This window comes from Tachysurus fulvidraco, chromosome 1 (genome assembly GCF_022655615.1).
Source record: "Tachysurus fulvidraco isolate hzauxx_2018 chromosome 1, HZAU_PFXX_2.0, whole genome shotgun sequence".
Lineage (NCBI taxonomy): Eukaryota > Metazoa > Chordata > Actinopteri > Siluriformes > Bagridae > Tachysurus > Tachysurus fulvidraco.
Window position 1 is genome coordinate 15950803 of NC_062518.1, and position 21151 is coordinate 15971953.

At 36.6% G+C, this 21151-nt stretch overlaps 1 protein-coding gene across 1 annotated transcript; it reads left to right on the forward strand.

The window, feature by feature from the left end:
- Nucleotides 1-1369: 1369 nt before the first annotated feature.
- col8a1b (collagen, type VIII, alpha 1b) lies at nucleotides 1370-20641 on the forward strand. Its single transcript, XM_027168419.2, has 5 exons — nucleotides 1370-1515; nucleotides 14828-15122; nucleotides 17085-17120; nucleotides 17217-17252; nucleotides 17394-20641. The coding sequence occupies exons 1-5, from the start codon at nucleotides 1381-1383 to the stop codon at nucleotides 19292-19294; spliced, it is 2403 nt and encodes an 800-aa protein (XP_027024220.1). The 5' UTR covers nucleotides 1370-1380; the 3' UTR covers nucleotides 19295-20641.
- Nucleotides 20642-21151: the final 510 nt, after the last annotated feature.

The window sequence follows — 21151 nt, forward strand, 5'->3', positions numbered from 1 at the left end:
TTCTTCTTCTTCTTCTTCTTCTTCTTATTATTATTATACAGACTATTACACTGTTTCTTCGATAAGAAGAAACAAGTCTATGACAAGTGTCCAATCAAGCTGTCTTTCTACGACACAATGATAGAATTAAACCTTGTGTTTTAGAAGGTATTACATCTGAGCAGTGTTGTATAAAGTACTAGAAAGCAATACTTGAGTAAAAGTACAAGTATCGTACTAGAAAAAGACTTTGGTAGAAGTGAAAGTTGCCTTTTAGAATATTACTCAAGTAAAAGTCTTAAAGTATCTGATATTTAATGTACTTAAGTATTTGAAGTAAAAGTAAAAAGTACAATTTCAGTGATTTTCGGTAGGCATAAGAGCAGGGGCGGTTCTAGGATTTCACCTTTAGGGGTTTTAATGAGAATTTAAAACAAGAAGAGTTATATATTATATATTATATGACTACATAGTAAGCCAAACGTTATGGTGTTATTAAATGGCAAAAGTGGACACCAAAATTTTATGCATGATGTAATGATGCCAGTCTCGAATCAAATCAGTTCATGTATGTGTGAATTCTCTACAAACAGTGTGTCCAATGAATGCAGTCACTCACTCACTCTTTTTCTTCTGCTTATCCACAAACTACCTCGGGTCACGGGGAGCCTGTGCCTATCTCAGGCTTCAAGACCAAATCAATAAATGTTATTTTTATTTAGTATTGAATGGAATGTTTGCATTAATATTTTGTTTGTGCTACAACTCTGGTAATAAGCATAGCGAAATTTCACTGCTTTTGGTCGCCGTATTTGCGGCTTTCAGCCGATTAACGTTATACATTAACGGCTCCAGCTCTGACTACGCGTGCACGCTGCACGTACCTGTGCTTCTCCGTAGAGCGTGCGGAGCGCGTAATGCAATCTAGGAGCAGTGATTCGCCAAACCTCCCTTATTGCAGTCGCACACATTTCTTCTGATTTTATTTTGTAGTAACGAGTAACGAAGATGCTTATTGGAAATATAACGGAGTAAAAGTATACATTTTATCTAGAAAATGTAGTGGAGTAAAAGTAAAAGTTGACATAAATTTAAATAGCGAAGTAAAGTACAGATACGTGAAATTTCTACTTAAGTACAGTAACGAAGTATTTTTACTTCGTTACATTACAACACTGCATCTGAGTCTCTCACTCAGTCTCTATCGCCATTTTCCATATTTACTCAAATCAATCTATCTATCTATCTATCTATCTATCTATCTATCTATCTATCTATCTATCTATCTATCTATCTATCTATCTATCTTTCTTTTCCATATTTACTTTTCTCCATCTTTCTCTCTCCTCCTTCTCTGTGAATGGGCCAGATCCCTCCCACCTGCCCATAAAAGTCTCCAGCATGCTGAGTGCGGTTTATAACCACAGTTTGGTTTTTGCATCCTTCTGCTGCAGTTCAACTTCACAGAGAGGAAAAAGAAAGAGTGAGAGAGAAAGTGAGAAGAAAGAGCGAGGGACAGCGATAGAGAAGAAAGAGGTAAGCAGAACCTGATGCATGTACTGTATAAACTGAAAACATGAGTGAAGGGAATTCTTCCTGTTTGCGATTCGGCCGGCTGTGGTTCGGATTGTCTGGCTCCTCGGAATAGTTGTGTAACACGGACACAGCCATGGGAAGCCGGAGATGCTCGGAATGCTTTGCCTGTTAGATCTATTTTGGATTCATAACCAAGGTGTTTATACAGTAGCTGCACAGGAAGCTTAGTTCCGAATTTGAGAATCAGGCCGACGTTGGCTTGTTGGTTAGATGTCATATTTGACATATTTTCCTGTCTGATTCGTTGTATATGACATAACTGATGTCTCCTTTAATCCTCTTTATGGAAAGTCAAAACACTTATTAAGACCATTATTAAAGATTTCTTAGCTGATCTGCATCAGATGCCGACTTCCATATTTGCTGCATCAATTAGCGCCAATATGGCTGATTACTAGGTAAAAACTAATTGTGAAATAGTGCCACAGTTAATGTTATAAAGGAAAAAAGAATGTAGGTTAAACCAAGGTGCAGCAGGATATATGTACTGTACAACATAAGCCCCCTCCCAGCATGTATGATGGTCAGTTCACCTCTTGGATAACCCAATAGATAAAATGTTTAAAATCCAAGCTCAGGGGTGGCCCTGGCAGTGAATGGAGCACTGCTCAGTTTCTGTCCTCTGTGTCTACGTGACTCATTTATAACAGGTGTTTTTAATAAAGCCATATTTTTATGTAAATTAAACCTGCTGGTAGCTTAATTCCTGCGAATTACATTTGTCTACAAGTAGCAAGTAGATCTTGTCTAGTTTCATTTGAAAATATGTTTTGAATTTTTAAACTTCTGTTGCTAAGGGTATGTGGAGACACAGGGATTGTATCCGAATAACCAAAGCTATTTCAGTCCTGGGAACCGACCAGCATTTTACAGTGCAGAGAAGTATCCTGAACCGCAGTTCCTAATGGAATATTTTGCAAATTAGAAATGAATCTTAAACTAACACGAGATCACCAACATTCCACCACAACATTAGCTAGCAGTCTAGCACTAAATGTTCTCCATAAAGAATTCTAGCTTTTTTTGCTATATACAGTTACTGTAGCTCACATTAGTAGGAAAAATCCAAACTTTAACAAACTCTTCAGAATCTTCAATAGCTAGTTAACATTAGAAAAGGTAAAAAAAAAAAAAAGTGTTAGAGCTAATTATAGAGTAAATCCTGAAACAAAAGCAAGCTTAGATTAGATTATATCTCCAAAACATCTCTTGTTGAAAAGTCCCACATTGGCTAATGTTAGAAATACGTTCCTCAACATACAAAAAAATATATGAACAAAGCTAACCATATACGTAATATTAGAGATGATAATTATTCGATCACGAGTAAAGTGTCTTCAAATTAAATTATCATTAAAAAAAACATTTCGAAAAGATCCATGAATGAGGCCAGGAAGCTAAAATTAGAACTTATATTAGAACTAATAAGGTCATCGAAAGAATGCTTATGGAAAAAAACCCTAACATAAAAGAGAGAATATTGCCAATGAAAGATTCCTAGCTTTAGCTCATGTAAGAAAACAATTCCTCAAATCTAGCCAGCTAATTATACAGATAATATTTTAATAATTCAGCTGTACTATCCTTAAACGAAAGCTAGTGAATAGGAAAAAATAAAACATTCTCAAACAATGCTAGTTACTGTAGCTAATTATACAGAAATCCCAGTAGAACGGTAGAAGCTGGTCCTCATATAAAATAAGTTAGGTTTATGGAAGATTCCTGAACAATGCTAGAAACTTCATGACATTAAAAGCCAGTGTAGAAAGATTTATAGGAGACATTTTGGCTGAGATGGTCAACCATCAGTGCTAAATTCTGCAGGAAATATAGGCATACATATATATATATATATATATATATATATATATATATAATTTATTTATTTTTCCCGAATCAATAACATCATGGATGCTTGGCAATTTTTTAAAATATACAGTATAAAGCACACATAATGGTTGAGGGTTAAATACTTGTTTTCCCTCTCTATCATTCTCCCTCTCCCCTGTTTTCTGTCTCTCTCGTATTTATATTTATGACAGTTGTAGTTGTTTGTACAGAACTAAACACAGGCCATAGGGGTGAAAAGCATGTGCTTATTCAACCACATGGCAAGCGTTCCTTCAGGTTCCATACCAAATAAATCTGTCACTATGTGTTTGTCCAGTAGAGTAGCCTTTGCCCCGAGAATGATTTATGACGAATAGCTGAAATATCTGTGGGATTTTTTTTATGCAACATGAAATGCGTCAGTATCCTCTAAAGTAGGTACAACTAAGCTGCCATGCTCTCCTTCTTTCCTCCATTTATCCATTTTCCAGAGGAAACACCTGTAAAATGTTTGTGTGCACGTGTTCGGGATTTTAGTGAGAGGTTCTGGATTATTATTTAGTTTGGAAAATGGGCTTGTCCTTGTTTGTTCTCTGGCTGGTGAAGAAACTTGACCCTATTCATAATGAGAATGAAAAAAAAATCCTCACCCAACTCTTATTATTTACAAAAGTACTGATGGTGGAGATTCCTTCCTTAAAGGTTCAGTCAGCATCTCTTTACATAGAATTTCACGATATTTTCAATAGATTAACAGATTAATGTAATGTATTAACCTGCTGACCAATCATCATCGAGCACCAGGGTGACAGTGAAATAACAGTCACAGGATATAACAAGACAAAATTGAACATTCTGGAACAGAAATAGAGAGAGAGAGAGAGAGAGCACAACATAGAGAGACAGATAAGCAGACAAAAAGAAAGAAAGAGATAAACTGGTAGATACATTAAGATTAGGCAAGAAAGATACAGAAAGAAAAAAGACAATTGGATATAGAGCAAGAAAGCAAAAGTGAGTATAAGAAAAATAAGGGTAAAAAGAGAGACAGGTAGGCAAAGAGAGATAGAGAGTGATAAAGAGAGGCAAAAACTGTGAGCAAGAAAGAGACAGATGGGAGAAAGAAAAGGGCACAAAAGAGAGACAGAAAGAAGAAAGAGAAGGAGCGAATAAGACAGAGCCAGACAGAAAAAAGAGAAAGAGACAGACAGACATAGAGATAGACATATATAGAGAATGCAGAAGAGACGGATAGACAAAGAGAGAATTAGACAGAGTAAAAAAAATAGATAAAGTCAGAAAGAGACAGATAGACAGACAGATGCAGAGAGAGAGAATGTTTTTTACGGCTCCAGTCGTGTCGTTGGCCCATGGTCAATTTCCGTCAGCTGATTCTACATTCCTGCACTGTCAGGATGATCACACACACACACACACACACACACACACACACACACACACACACACACACACACTGAAATATGTGCACACACAAAATGACGCTTGCTGAAGATTGTGGGTCTTGCAAAATAAAGAGAGAGAGAGAGAGAGAGAGAGAGAGAGAGAGAGAGAGAGAGAGAGAGAGAGAGTATGTGCTAAGAAGTTAAGTTTATAAAGTTGAGATGTTCTGTGCAAGTATTCTCTCAACCTCTTGCTTGCACACTCCCATTGTGTCCAGTGGTCTGGCTTAAGGTGTGTGTATATGTGTGTTTGTGTGTGTGTGTGTGTGTGTGTGTGTGTGTGTGTGTGTGTGTGGTTTTTTCCATGTTTTCCAGGTTTGTCATTATGGTCATTTTTATTCATGCTTGTTTTCTAGTAGGTCTGGTGTTCACACGGTTGTGTGGCTGTTTCCACACTATGCAGCTCTATTATGCAGAATTTCATTTCAAGTATATTTGAGTTGCACACGACACACACACACACGTACACACACAGTAGCCTAGTTTTGCACTCTGCTGACCTCTGTAGGAAAGTCTGCTTGTGTGCATGTGTATGAATGTACGTGTGTGTGTGAACCAGTTTATAGCAGTTCTCTCAAAAAATGCACTCAGATATGTTGACCAGTTGGTTCATTTTGTTGAAAGGATTTGAGTCCAGAGACACAGATTCAGTATATTATGATGTTTAAAAAAACATAAATGAAAAAAAAAAGATTAAAAAAATAAATAGTATTAAATACTAGCCTAATAAAGGGAGGGTTCAAATATTATTCAAATATTAACAAAGTATGGTAATAAAGTATTTTTACTTTTTATAAGTGAGGATAATTGAAATGAAATATTTCGACTCATACATAATTATATTTACAAAAAAATAACTTCTAGACATATCTTGTTATCTATAGTTACAGAAAACTAGTTAGCTCATATTAGTGGGGAAAAATCCACAAATTTAATATTTAACACTAGCTAGTTACCATTAGAAATAGTTTCCAATCAGTGCTAGAGCTATTTACAGCTAAACTTAGATTAGATACCATCTCCCAAAAAAAAAAAACAAAAAAAAAACTAGCTAACTAATGTTTAAAATCCCCACAGTGGCTAATATTTGAAACAAGTTCCTTGAAATACTAAAGATATGTGAACAAAGCTAACAAGCTAATATTAGAGATAACACTTAAATTATTTAATTATAAGAAATATCTAAGAAAGATAGCTAGCAATAGTGAAAATCCCCAAGCTACCTACCATAAGAAAAGTGTCTTTAAATAAAATGACTATTTTAGAAAAGGTCCATGAATGAAGCTAGCCACAGTAGCTAATATTATAACTAATATTATCACTATTTAGTTAATAGAAAAAAAATCCTAATAGAAAAAGTTAGCATACAAGTGAAAATATTTGGACTCATACATAATTTTATTTCCAAGAAAAAAAAAACATTTTTACTATTTCAGTATATTTTACTATATCATAAAGTTACTGTAACATGTAATTGCTTAACAGTAAGTTTACTTGTTAAGACACAACACAGATAAAGAGAACTATTGAGCAAATAGTGAATGTCTTTTGATAACTGTATGTCCATCAGTACTTGATAATATGTTTGGAAATGTACACCAGTTAATTTTCATCCGTCCACAACAAGAATGTTCAGTGACCGATTCATTCATGATTCTAATGGGTTTATAAGCTTTGTTTGGTCATAAATTTAAAGAGTTCCGAATGTGTGTTTCAGGAAACTGTTCCCAGTGAGTTTTTCAGTAAACTGTAAACTGTTCCCAGTAAGAGTTTCAGTAAATGTTCCCAGTGTGTTTCAGTAAACAGTGAACTATTCTCAGTCAGTGTTACACTAAACTGTTCCCAGTGAGTGTTTCACTAAACTGTTCCTAGTGTTTCAGCAAACTGTTCCCAGTGAGTGTTTCAGTAAACTGTAAACTGTTCCCAGTAAATGTTTCTGTGAAAAATAAACTGTTCCAAGTGAGTTACACTAAACTGTTTTTAGTGAGTGTTTCACTAAACTGTTCCTAGTGTTTCACTAAACTGCTCCCAGTGACTGTTTCACTAAACTGCTCCCCAGTGAGTGTTTCACTAAACTATTCTTAGTGTTTCATTAAACTGTTCCCAGTGAGTGTTTCACTAAACTGTTCCTAGTGTTTCAGCAAACTGTTCCCAGTGAGTGTTTCAGTAAACTGTTCCCAGTGAGTGTTTCACTAAACTTCCTAGTGTCCTAGTGTTTCAGTAAACTGTTCCTAGTGTTTCAGTAAACTGTTCCCAGTGAGTGTTTCACTGAACAGTAAACTGTTCCCAGTGAGTGTTTCACTGAACAGTAAACTGTTCCCAGTGAGTGTTTCAGGAAACTGTAAACTGTTCCCAGTAAATGTGTAGGTGAACAACAAAACTGTTCCCAGTGTGTTTCAGTAAACAGTGAACTATTCCCAGTGAGTTACACTAAACTGTTCCCAGTGAGTTACACTAAACTGTTCCCAGTGAGTGTTACACTAAACTGTTCCCAGTGAGTGTTACACTAAACTGTTCCCAGTGTTTCACTAAACTGTTCCCAGTGAGTGTTTCACTGAACAGTAAACTGTTCCCAGTGAGTGTTTCACTAAACTGTTCCCAGTGAGTGTTTCACTAAACTGTTCCTAGTGTTTCAGTAAACTGTTCCCAGTGATTGTTTCACTGAACTGTTCCTAGTGTGTTTTAGTAAACGGTAAACTCTTCCCAGTAAAAGTTTCAGTAAACTGTTCCCTGAAAGAAAGCTTCTGCTTTCATGTAAGCTGCTAATTCAAACCTTGCTTATAATTATAAGGCTGATAATGGTGTTTTTTTTAAAAACCTAATCGTGGAAAGTTTGGGTAAAAGAGAGTTTTTATTTGGGAATTAGGCTACAGGGTGGATCATATCGCAGATAATTATGGGTGAAATTGTTGCGCATGTTTTCCTCTGGCTAGCTCCAGTGGATTTGATGTCAAACCCCAAGAACACGAAGTAACAAAAGCTCCTCTTTTCATTTTTGGATTTGTGTCTTGGCTACTTAACTCCACCTTTGGCTCACAGTAAATAAGACCTTTAAACGATTCAGATAAATATGTTAATGAACAGACCATGAATATGACATGACTAGGCATAAACAGGCATTTTATTAAAAAAATATTACGAATTGATTTGAAAAAAAAAAGATTTAGTTCATTATGTATATATTTATTTATTTATAAAGCAATAAAAATAAGTTTAATCGTGATCATAAGCACAGACACTTGCTATCCAGCTCATCACTTCAAGAAAAAAACTATTTAATTCTGCTCAATTCTAGTGAATTTTAGTGTGTACTCACTGTTTGAAAGTCCTAGTACTATTTCAAAGGTTTGACTATTCGGAAGTTGTGGCCTAATGGTTAGAGAGTCTGACTCTCAACCCTAAGGTTGTGGGTTTGAGTCTCGGGCTGGCCACGACTGAGGATGGGTTAAATGCAGAGAACAAATTCTGAGTATGGGTCACTGTATAGTACTTAGCCGTACGTCCTTTCACTTGAACTGATGTGCTATCAGTCACCCCATGTAATGTTATTTATATTTTAATGTAATTTATTTTTTTAATTACTTCAGCATTGGATATTATAAAGCAAAAATATATATACAGTATTTTAGTATTTAAGGAGTGTTTTATTCCTTAGGTAATACAGCATAAATTGTTTTTACTACCAAATCTATAACCCTGCAGATGTACCAGTGTGAAAAGTTTGTTTTATTTTCTATTAAACACAGAGTTATGAATATTCATTGGTGATTTGAGATGTTTTGGCTTTTGCTTCATATTTTCCAGCAAACCCTTATTTATTTATTTATTTATTTATTTATTGACATGGTGCTAGTGATGCAGGAAGGATGTGCGATTCGGTTTAACAGTGTGTGTGAGATTATTTGGATTAGGATCATTTTACTTACACACACACACACACACACACACACACACACACACACACACACACACACACACACTGTGCTGCTGTGTTAAGCAATTGAACTACAGTCACACCACCATATGTTATTTGCTTGCATCTGTAATACGAATAATTCACTAACAAATTTTTCATTCTTTAAAATGTCTGCTATGAATTTATATGAAAATACTATACGAGCATAACCTACAAACACATCGTATGCTTCAACTGAACTATGATCTGATTTGTGACATATCATTGCTTTTTATAAAATTAGTGTGTCTCCAAAATTGTTAGTGTGTTAACCTTTTTATACGTTCTAAAGCTAATAGTTAAATATTATTTACAGCCATGGAACAAGGTTTAGAGATTTTTTTCAGTATGAGCTTTTTATTAATAAAACACAACATTGGTTTGTAACAGTTAATGTAGCTGAATTTGTTTCAACCGAATAATATTTTAGAAATGAATCATAAATTAACAATTAAATTAAAACTTTTACATTTTTTAAATTTCTTTATCGAACAATTAAAAAAATTAGAGAGCAAAATGTCTTCAATATATTAAATGTGTTAACTTGGAATTTCAAATAAGATAGTGATGGGGATTTCCAGCTGTTCAGTGAGTCAGATCATTTGGCTTAGCTAACTAAGAGTTGACTCTTAAATGACTCCTTACCACATTTCTTCTTCTGAACTGGAGAATATATATATATATAAAACTTTTTTTTTTTATTTAAAGGTTTAGTAAGAGTTCATGTGGAAATAAATGCAACATGATAAATTTATCATGTTGCATTTATTTCCACATGAACTCTTACTAAACCTTTAAATTAAAAAAAAAAGTTTTAAAAAACATATGGAGATGCATATATCTTGCTAATATGACTCAATCACACAGCTGAGAGTCAAACACTTGATAACAAATGACATCACTATAGTACACTATTCACGTATGTGCACAAGCAATAGAATTGCTTTTACTGTGCTATCGTGATACTGCAGTCTAAACTGTCTCTTAACTTTGTTGGTTTACAAGCTTCTTCACTAACAGTAAAATCTTGAACGTGATGACACCACGTATGCTGAATCACCATGTTCAACAACTCATGGAATTGAACTGCAGTCAAATTTGAAAGCCACATAAAAGTATTTTTCTTGGTAGTACTGTATGTACAACTACTGGAATACTTTCCTGCTCATTCACTATGCTAATTCTTTACTGCATACTGTAGTTCTGCATTTTAGTGTGGAAATGTTTTCTATCATCCCCAGACCCTCAGTGCCACTTTTGAAGTCATAAATGTGGCCTTGGATCTCTACATTATGAAAGTGGTGATCTCAAATCTCTTCATTTTCTCATATTCATCTTTAGAAATCATGCCAAGCACAAGTGATTAGCACGCTGTCTAATCGCCCAAACACTTCGTCTGTCCTCCTCTATGTATTAAACGAAGAAATCAGATCACACGTATGGCTTTAATAAATCAAACAAATTGGCAGTTGTCCGCTGTTCTGACAAGCGAGCTGAGATTTCTCCGTCATACGTAGCTGCTCTGTGGTTTAACAGCACTCATATTTTTCGTTTTTGTGCATAATGTGGTGGCTGTGGTCATGTCTGCTCCGGTGAGTGTTACATTTTGGTGAAAGCACCTACATAAGGCCTTCATAAAACATGTATCATTAATGCCATATTCGGGAAGTCATAGTACGTGACATGGTCAGATCAGTACCACACTGGGAAAATTTTATAGCTATTAATATAAGTTCTCATAGCAATAAAAGTATATCTATCTATCTATCTATCTATCTATCTATCTATCTATCTATCTATCTATCTATCTATCTATCTATTTAAAAGTAGATATAAAGTAGGTATTAGTGTTCAAAAGTTACACAGGCACAATATAAATATCTTAACTAAATATACAATCCAAAGAGCAAAACCATCTATAAAAGCTCTCAGGATTTACACACAACACAAGGTAATATGAAAGCTTTGCATATTAGAAAATATCCCTGAGCAGTTTATATAGAGAACAACAAAGACGTTTACAGTACGGTAAGTGTGTGTGTGTGTGTGTGTGTGTGTGTGTGTGTGTGTGTGTGTGTGTGTGTGAGACTAAAACCCCAAAGATTGTGACTCTCTTGACTGGGTCTCTCTTACAATTTACTGTATACTTGCTATGAAATATGAAGGAAGATTCTAACTTAAAACTGAATTGTTTAAATATTTTAAGTGTTCAATCAATCTAAATCCAGGGGTTAGGTTTAGGGTTAGGGTTATCTTAGGGTTAGGGCTAGGGTTAGGGTTAGATTAGGGTTGGGTTAGGGTTAGATTAGGGTTAGGGTTAGATCAGGGCTAGGGTTAGGGTTAGATTAGGGTGAGGGTTAGATTAGAGTTAGGGTTAAGGTTAGATTAGGGTTAAGGTTAAATTAAGGTTAGATTAGGGTTAGGGTTAGATTAGGATTAGGGTTAGAGTTAGACTGGGTTAGGGTTAGGTCAGGGCTAGGGTTAGATTAGGGTTGGGTTAGGGTTAAGGTTAGATTAGGGTTAGGATTAAATAACATTATGGTTATCCTAAAAGGTATAATGAGTGGCACTGGAAATCAACGGTGGGAGTAAATATAGAGATTAGGGCTGGGCAAGTTAACGCGTTTTTATCACGTTAACGCATTAATTAATTAACGCCGACAATTAGTTTATCTCGCGTTAACATACTTTTTATTTTGAAAGTTCGTTGCTCACTGCGTTTGAATACACATAGATAGACTGTGATAATACAACCGAATACAACACATACCATGGGTCACAGGAGGGGTGGGATGTTTATCTGTAGGCTACTGACTGCTTGGGATGAGCGTCATCACGCGTCTCAACCAATGAAAGCATTTGTTGTGTGCCTAAGAGCGCTACAGCGTGAAACAGAAAATATCTGGTGCGGACAGAAAAAATGGAAAAAGGTACCGAAATCTTCTGGACATAATTTTTTTTAAAGGTTCTGGACATAATTTTTTTTTTTTTTTACAAACTAAATAAAAACGGTAATGTTTTATTTAATAAAACATTATTGTTTTAATGTTTTATTTATACGTTAATGTTATATTTAATTTGACTACATTAATGTTTAAGTTAAGATTTACAAGAAGTGTTAATTGCTACTGCTGTAAAAAAGCACTTTATTTGGTTATTAGGTTATTGCACTTTTGTTCATACAGCAGTACTTTGAAAGAATAGAATTACACAATACACTTTTTATTTCATTATTGAATTTTGCGCATCACAGAAAAATCATGCGATTAATCGCGATTAAAATATTTAATCGTTGCCGAGCACTAATAGAGATATTTACTTTATTATTGGAAAAGACTTGGTTTTGATGCTTTCTTATAGGCCTATTCAGATCAATTTTTTATTTCTTTCCAGAAAACCACTTTTGACCATTTTTGTGGCTATAAATTTACTGTAATTTCTAGTAAACATGGGAAGCTGATAAGATATACCCTTATTCTTCAGACAATGGGGAAATTTCTCTGTTACAGCAGCAAAGAGAAAGAAATGCTGTATACACAAAACAATGTATAAATACAGAGGAAAAAAGGAAAAAAATGTTAACTATATACTTGCTTAATGTTGCCTATATTTATAGAATTCATTTAGTCAACTCAGATGATGAAATGTGGAGATCCTGCACAAAATGAACTAAGGTTATCTAGTCTGTTATATTAAATCTTTATATATATATAAACCCCTAAGACCAGTGGTGCCAACCCAGCTTGGGGATTTATGGTTCTCATGTAATCAAGCCTAAACTCATAGAAATATATGTATAAAGGTTCCTTAAGAATTCACTGGATAATTAATTGTAGCTTTGTAATAGATTCTTGGGGACCCTAAAAAAGTAAAAGGTACCTAATGGATATCTTTCTTTAGATGAGCAGTTTCTTCCAAAACAATAACGTACTATTTAAAAAAAAATCATATAATTAACTAATAATTAATTCAATATTGTTATATAAAAAAATAAAAACAATAAAATAACATGCAAAGCAGGAAAATTGTGTGATTATTCTCTAGTCTTGAAAGCTTTAATCAAGTAAAATACATTATTAGTGTTTGAGAAAGTATGAAAAATGATAAATTATATATTTTTTAACTTATTGCGATAAACATTTTTTGGATTTCTTCCAATTACACGAGTGGCAATCAAAATTTGGGGGGGGGGCAAGTGGACAATTTATTTCTGGCTTAAACACTTTTACTTGAGCAATTCATCATTTGCATTTGGAACTCGCCCAGATAAGTTCTGTTTTTCTATGAATGAGGTGTCAAAATGTGTTCCAGATTAGCCCTTGTTTCCACTGCCAGTAAAGCTCAATACAAGACATTCTCTCAGAGAATAAAGAGTGCTTACATTTGCTGGAGTTCTATCCATTGCTGTTATTTCTACACTATTCATTCAGTATTCACTGTTCCTGCTCTTGGAAATTTAAATAGTGCACCTTTGAGTTTAGTGTCAAATAAAATCAGGTGTGATAGAGCAGAAAAGAAAGTAAACCATGTTGTGTTGCTGTTATCTGGGATTTGAGGTTGTTGCGTGACTAACTCCAGCGCACACCCCTCCTCCACCTCCAAACACACACACACATTCATACAACTATATAATCTGTGAGGAATTTGTAGATTTCTAGAACACTACATCTACAGGACCTTCTGTTTAGAACAGAGACTGGGTGTGCCTTATTTCTAAATTTCAAAATTTTCTCATTCATCATAGAAGACTTTAAGTAATCCCATTTTAACCAGACTCGTGAGTATGAATCACAAAAAACAAGGAAATGAACCACAAAAAACAAGGATAGTGTTAAATTTTGTACTAAAAGTACAGGCATCAGATGGAGACTGTTTGTTGATTACTTTATTGCTAATATAGTCACAGTGTTTAGTTCAAATAATCAAGGTTGCAACCGTACATTTTCTGACACCTTTCAGACAGAGGAGTTTGTGTCTTATGTCAAGATTTTTTTTTTGCCTTCTTGCCTTAAGAGGGGCAATAGAGTTTATATTGTTTATAGCTACTTTAACATGAGAACACAGTATAATTGTTATGACTCAACCTGGACTTTGGCCATGTGCAGTTGTTTTGTTTATGTTTCTCGTCACGTGTCTGCCCTGCCTTCTTCTGCTCCTCCCTGTCACCACACCTGCTCCTCATTGTGTCATCATTGTCCTTTGTATTTTAGTGTGCCGCATTGCGCGGAATCTACTGTTGTCTTTGTCCTGTATCTAGTCCGTGTCTTGTTACGTGGTCCTCTGTTATTAAACCCTGTTTTGTTTTGCTATCCTGCGTCTGGGTCCGCTTCCTGCCCCGCCTCATGACAATAATGTATTTTAAATGTAACAAAAATATATAAATAACTTGTAGTACTTTAATACATTAAGAAATGTTGGTGAATTTCTGTCATATAAAATTAATAAAATGCATATGGACATATGAGAGCAAAAAACTTTGGGATCATAAAAGTAACTTTACCTCAGTATACCAACCCGATCATTGATTATTTTTCCCTAAGCAGCCCAACCTATTTTGTATTATTCTATTCATCCATATCTCAGCAACATATTTTAGTAATGGTTGTCAAATGATTTTGTCAAATGATTTTGAACACAAAAAGAACATCTGTGGAACTTCATTATTGCTTTACTTGACTGCAACATGACTGCGAGCTGCAGAAATGACAGCATCAACACACACAAATCCCAAATATTTATTAAGGCTACAGTTTAATTGTTTAAGCAGTTCACCTTGGCAATTTTTACCAGCTTAACTGCATACAAGAGACAAATCTTTTAAAAAGTTGTCAATCCTTTATCTTATCGAGAGAAAATGAACACCATTTGATGTTCCTTTTGACTAAAACAATGCCCTTGGGAAGCTCACAGGGGTTCATACTAGAACATTTTGGTCTACTAAATGTCAAATCTGCTATTGATATATTTGAACAGTGCATCAATTTCTCACCCTTCTTCCATTCTGCAGTACATGGCCATGCATCTCCACTCTGCCTGTGGATTTGCCTTGGTGGTACAAGTTTACCTGCTGCATCATGCTAAAGCAGGGGCATATTATGGACACCAGCAGCTTGCCCACCAAAACCAACCACTGCCGCAGTTACCTCACACACCAATGGGCAAGGAAGCGATACCCCAACAGCAATACTTAGGGAAAGAGTTGCCTCATCTGCAATATGGAAACGATATGGCTATGCTCCCCTACTATGGAAAGGAACAGCTACAGATGCCCTTTCCTTTGGCAAACCCCAGTCTAGGCAAAGGTATGAATATAGTTAAAAAAATATTTTTTAAGTAAAAAATCATAACAATGAATACAGTGGCTTAATTTTCTACAGTTGTCTACATCATATGTGTACATTAATATGCAACCTTTTGTGCTAGGACATACTGTAAGTAAAATTTAGATTATAATGAAGGTGGTGCTTTTCAGGTTTCACAATTAATTCGTTCCAGACACTACAGCACAGCAGGTAGCCTCTCAACATTTCTTCTACAGACGTTTTTGTTTTAGTCTTGCCCACATTTACGTCATTAAGCTGTTGCTTGCCATCTCATGATACAATGATGCCACTGAAAAGCTCACATTAAATTTAACGAACTTGCCTGCTTTTGCCAAAACGAATATAATCTAGGAACTGTGACATGCACATGGTTCACCCACACAATAATTCACATTCTTAACAATCATATATAATTAAAGACAATTAAGTGGTAACATGTACCACTTTAACCACTTTGGAGACTATGACATGGCCAGGTTTACACTCAGGTCTCCATCGTTGATCATTAAACATTTGATGGTTTTGGCTGGAATGAATTAGTCTTAAATCTAAAATAAATTCAGAAATGACACTGATTTATAACTAGCTAAAAAGCTGACTATATATATATATATACACATACATATATATATATATATACGTATATATATATATATACGTATATATGTGTATATGAATATATATATATATATATATATATATATATATATATATATATATATATATATATATATATACGTATATATATATATATATATATATATATATATATATATATATATATATATATATATATATAGTTATAGAACGGACATTATTTATAATCACACTTCCCAGTGTAACCCAGCTGAGAATGGGTTTCCCTTTTGATTCTGGTTCCTCTCAAGGCTTCTCCCTCATATTATCCTCATATGCCTCTTTTCCACCGGAAAGAACCGGGTGCTGGTTCAGAGCTAGCGCTAGTGCTGGTTCAAAGTTGGTTCCACTGGCGAACCTTCTAAGAACCGGTTTGCCTTTCCACCGGCTAGAGAGCCATCACAGCGCCGAGTGTGACGTCACTGTATACGTGTCACGTGTCCCAGCAACGTTAGCGCAGCAGCGGCAAACACAAACGCAACAACAGTGGCGGATGTTGCTTTACTGTTAATGCTCATGGCTTTGCGAACCTACATTGGCATCCAAACGCGGCGAATAAAACGTGTACGTGCAGCTCCGTGTAATCTGTATAAACGGAGGTTGTAATCGATAAAGTACATAACGTTATTTTATCGTTAACACAGAAAGAAATTTAGCCTTAGCATGTAGCTACCTACTATCATGTGTGCTGATAATGTATCATATCGCGGTAAAGTAAAAATGTATTAAACATTAGTATACTTAAGGTACATTATCAAATGCGTTAACAGAGCTCCTGACGCAAGCGGTTCTTAAGTCTAGACCAGCAACGTTTTGGTGCTACTTAAGTACCACTTTTCCTGGTTCAGAGCCGGTTCTTTGGCGGTCGAGACAGAAAGAACTGGTTCTAAATTAGGCTCTGGCTCCGAACCAGCACTCGAACTGCCTCGGTGGAAATGGGGCAATAGTCTCAGTTGTGTTGTTTTGTCACTGTTGCCTAAGGCTTGCTTATTAGTGATAAAATAGTTTGAATTAAAAATTACAATAACTTTCACTACACAAATGAAATTTAATTGAACTAAAAATTGTTTCAAATACCAAGTTGGGCATCTAGGACCTGTACATATACAGAAAGCTGCCACTGTGTCACTTACTAACAGTTTCAGCCTTAAACTGTTCAGCCAAGCAGCCATCACCAGTAATTATAGATTACCCATAATTAACCAATACTTATTTATATATAGTGTAAAGAAATGATCCACTGTACTTTTCTGATTATATCCCATGTACAGCACAAATCAATATGATATCACATTCTCTCCTCAGGTGAAAATGTTTTCAGAGGACAGAAAGGTCCATCAGGTACTGTAAACATGTGAATATCGATCAATTTTTCAATTACTACAAAACATAACTTTTTGAATAACATGTATTTATAATATTGGATTTTCCCATTAGGTGAGAATATTTTTCGAGGTCAGAAAGGTCCTTCAGGTGAGACACTGTGCTATGCTTTAAATATATTAATAGCAAGATGTTCTTTTTCAAAAGTTACATATATAGCACAAACACTTTGCATTCTCCTCACATACTCTACTTTTCTCCTTCTCATGTAATATTGCATTCTCCTTTCAGGTGAAAATATTCCCAGAGGACAGAAAGGTCCTGCAGGCGAAGTTGGGCCTATGGGACCTCGTGGACCTCAAGGTCCCCCTGGACAACCAGGTCAGGGAATTCCAGGACCTCCTGGGAAACCAGGGCTACCTGGTGCTCCAGGTCCCCCTGGGATTGGAAAACCTGGTATGCCAGGCTCACCAGGAAAACCTGGAGTAATTGGCTTGCCAGGGCCTAAAGGTGACTTTGGACCAGGAGGTGGTGTGGGTCCAGTAGGATTGCCCGGACCTCAAGGTCATCCAGGCCCACCTGGGTTGCCAGGTCTGTCAAAACCAGGTGCACAGGGATTACCAGGACAGCCTGGATTTCGTGGAGAGCCTGGACAAAAGGGTGCTCCAGGGATTCCTGGGCTTCCAGGACCTAAAGGTGATTTTGGACTTGGTCTTCCAGGATTACCAGGAATAAACGGACCACCTGGGCCTCCAGGGATACCAGGTCCAGGAGGATTACCAGGAGTTGGAAAACCAGGTCTAAATGGGTTACCTGGTGCCCAAGGGGGCCCCGGTAAACCAGGTCTTCCTGGGGAGCAAGGGTTACAGGGCCCTCCTGGTGAAGAGGGACAACCAGGGCCACCAGGCCTACCAGGTATTGGCAAACCTGGTTTGGATGGTTTTCCAGGGCCACCTGGTCTTCCAGGTGGAAAGGGAGAGTCAGGCCCACCTGGTTTTCCAGGGGGTCCAGGGTTACCTGGAATTGGAAAACCTGGATTCCCTGGACCAAAAGGTGACAAAGGACATGGTGGCTTACCTGGACCTTCAGGTCTGAAAGGTGAGAAAGGTCATGGTGGATTTCCTGGAATAATTGGCCCACCTGGACCAGGTGGTCTTCCTGGTCCATCTGGTCCCATGGGACCCCCAGGTGGCATTGGCTTCCCTGGACCAAAAGGAGAGGTTGGTGAAGTTGGACTAAAAGGAGCAGTAGGTCCCCCAGGTGAACCAGGTCCTCCAGGACTCCCAGGAAAATCAGGGCTTCCAGGAGAAGGTGGGCAACCAGGGCCCAGAGGCTTACCAGGACCTTTTGGGCCTCAGGGTGAAAATGGACACAAAGGTTTTCCTGGTCTCCCGGGGGCTCCTGGCAAGCCTGGACCAAAAGGGGAAGGTGGTCTACCAGGAGAAAAAGGTAGCCAAGGGCCAATAGGAATCCCAGGATTCATGGGGCCAAGTGGACCGATTGGACCCCCTGGACTGCCTGGACCAAAGGGAGAATATGGACCACCAGGGAAGCCTGGACCACCAGGTGAAGGAAAGGCTGGTTTACCAGGCCCAGTGGGTCCATCAGGAAAACCGGGTCCTGGTGGATTTCCAGGTAAACCTGGAATACCTGGCCTTCCCGGTCCTCCTGGTCCACCTGGACTTCCTTCTGGCGATGGTGCTGTTCTTCCTGAAATGGGTCTAGGACTTGATGGGGCCAAACAAGGATCCTATAAGAAAATCAAGCCTGGTGAATTCAGTGGCAGACACTTTCTTGAGATGCCTGCCTTTACTGCTCAGCTAACCACGCCATTTCCACCTGTTGGAACACCCGTGGTCTTCAATAAGATCTTGTATAATGGCAACCACAACTACAACCCTCAAACTGGCATTTTCTCCTGCAGTATACCAGGAATTTACTATTTTGCATACCATGTCCACTGCAAAGGGGGCAATGTGTGGGTGGCTCTTCAAAAGAACAATGAACCAGTCATGTACACATATGATGAGTGCAAAAAAGGTTTTCTGGATCAAGCATCAGGAAGTGCAGTACTGCCTCTGCAGTCTGGAGACTCTGTTCATGTTCAATTACCATCAGATCAAGCTCCTGGACTTTATGCTGGTCAATATGTCCATTCGTCATTCTCTGGATATTTATTATACCCAATGTAATACATCAGATGTGTCCCTCACAAGTCAGCGGTGGAAATAAAAAAAAATGCACATGCCTGCTTTCAAAAGTGATGAGTGGAAATGAAAAGCACAGTAATTCAGTGAAATTGACTTTCACTGTTCAGTGTTCTTTAGAAATGAAGATTTGTCCAAACATTTGCAGGATTTAATTTGTCTAGTGGCAGTACCAGAGGTAATAAAAAGATATGAATTGAATATATTTTGGTAAGTGACTCCGTTTGGAGTTGTATTTCACCATGCAGTTTACATATAGAATAAATATTCAAATAGCAGACACATTATTCCACATATTACCTGCCAGTATTTACATAATACAGGGATCATATCAGCTAATAACATACATAGCATATTTCAGTTTTTTTCTTCTTCCATACACATTCATTACAATAATCTATACATATGTTCAATGTACTCTCACTCTTGTATGGTACAATCTATTTGTTACGGTATATTTTGCTTTTCCAGTTATCACATCACAGTACTTTAGATTTTCTATCATCTGTGAATCTGAATTTAACGCTAAAGAAACAAGGTCAGTTTTGTTTACTGATACAACCTGGGGGATATTAATTAAATATGTATATGTGTACATTTATCGTTCATGATTTCTTTCCTTTTTTTTCCTTTCTTTCCTTTTTTTTTTTTTTTTTTTTTTTTTTAATAAACAGGTTCAACGTAGTATCAGTACCATTAGATGCTGAAAAGGTTTTTGTGGGGTTCTTTTTCTCTGTATTTATTTTAAATTTTTTTGTTTTACTACTGAGTGCTTGAATTTATAAATGTGCAGGAAGATGATGGAACATACGAAAAACTAATTCTGTTTTCTAATTTACAGATGGGTGCTAAAGATTTAATTGAGAATCATTGAGGTTTATAGTGTCGGTTTTTTAATTTTTAAAAAAAATAAAATTTAAATGATTGAAATTATGAATGTATGTGTGATCTGTGTATTGTACATAATGAAAGTAAAGATAAAAAAAAGGGATTTTCTTACACCTAGCAGAGATATGTATTTTTTTCTAGATCATTCCTGCTGATTATTTGGCAAAAGCAAAATGTTTATGACTGTTTCATTATCATAAATTCCAGTACGACTTTCGATAAGAATTACGCCGCTTCCCAAATTTCAACCATTGATTTGACAGCTGACCCCAAATTCACATGCATAATGTAATGTTTGAATATCTCACTAATGAAAATGTTGGACAGACACGCAGATGGTCAGGAAGCAACAACAGACAGACAGAAAGTCTGCAATCTGAGTTCCATAAGTCAATAAACTGCCAAAGACAGAAGAAATGGAAAATAAAGAAGTGTTTTAGCAGAGATTGTAGCCTGTATGAGTTCTTTCAGTCTCCTCTTCTCTATTATAATAAATAGTGTATACGTTTTACCCGTTTCTGTCCCGTTTTTTCCTTAGAAAGATTACTATTCCACATACATGTCCCATAATAAAATAGACACCACAGTATGCAGAATCACGACCTTCTAATAAACTACACATTCTTTCTCCAAACTTCACCTCACTTCGTTCCCCTCAGCTGTTTACACTGCTTCACTGAATTTTTATTATCATATGAATTTCAGTATACAACTTAAAATTATGGGGGGCGCGATGGCTCAGTGGTTAGCACGTTTGCCTCACACCTCCAGGGTTGGGTGTTCGATTCCCGTCTCTGCCTTGTGTGTGTGGAGTTTGCATGTTCTAACCGTGCCTCGGGGGTTTCCTCCGGGTACTCCGGTTTCCTCCCCCGGTCCAAAGACATGCATGGTAGGTTGATTGGCATCTCTGGAAAATTGTCCATAGTGTGTGTGTGTGTGTGTGTGTGTGTGTGT

Excerpts from the sequence above, each read along its gene's own strand:
- col8a1b (XM_027168419.2), top strand. The coding sequence starts at position 1,381 with ATGCTGAGTGCGGTTTATAACCACAGTTTGGTTTTTGCATCCTTCTGC. Across the intron at positions 17,121-17,216 it reads AGGACAGAAAGGTCCATCAG|GTGAGAATATTTTTCGAGGT; the intron begins GTACTGTAAACA and ends TTTTCCCATTAG. Across the intron at positions 17,253-17,393 it reads AGGTCAGAAAGGTCCTTCAG|GTGAAAATATTCCCAGAGGA; the intron begins GTGAGACACTGT and ends TTCTCCTTTCAG.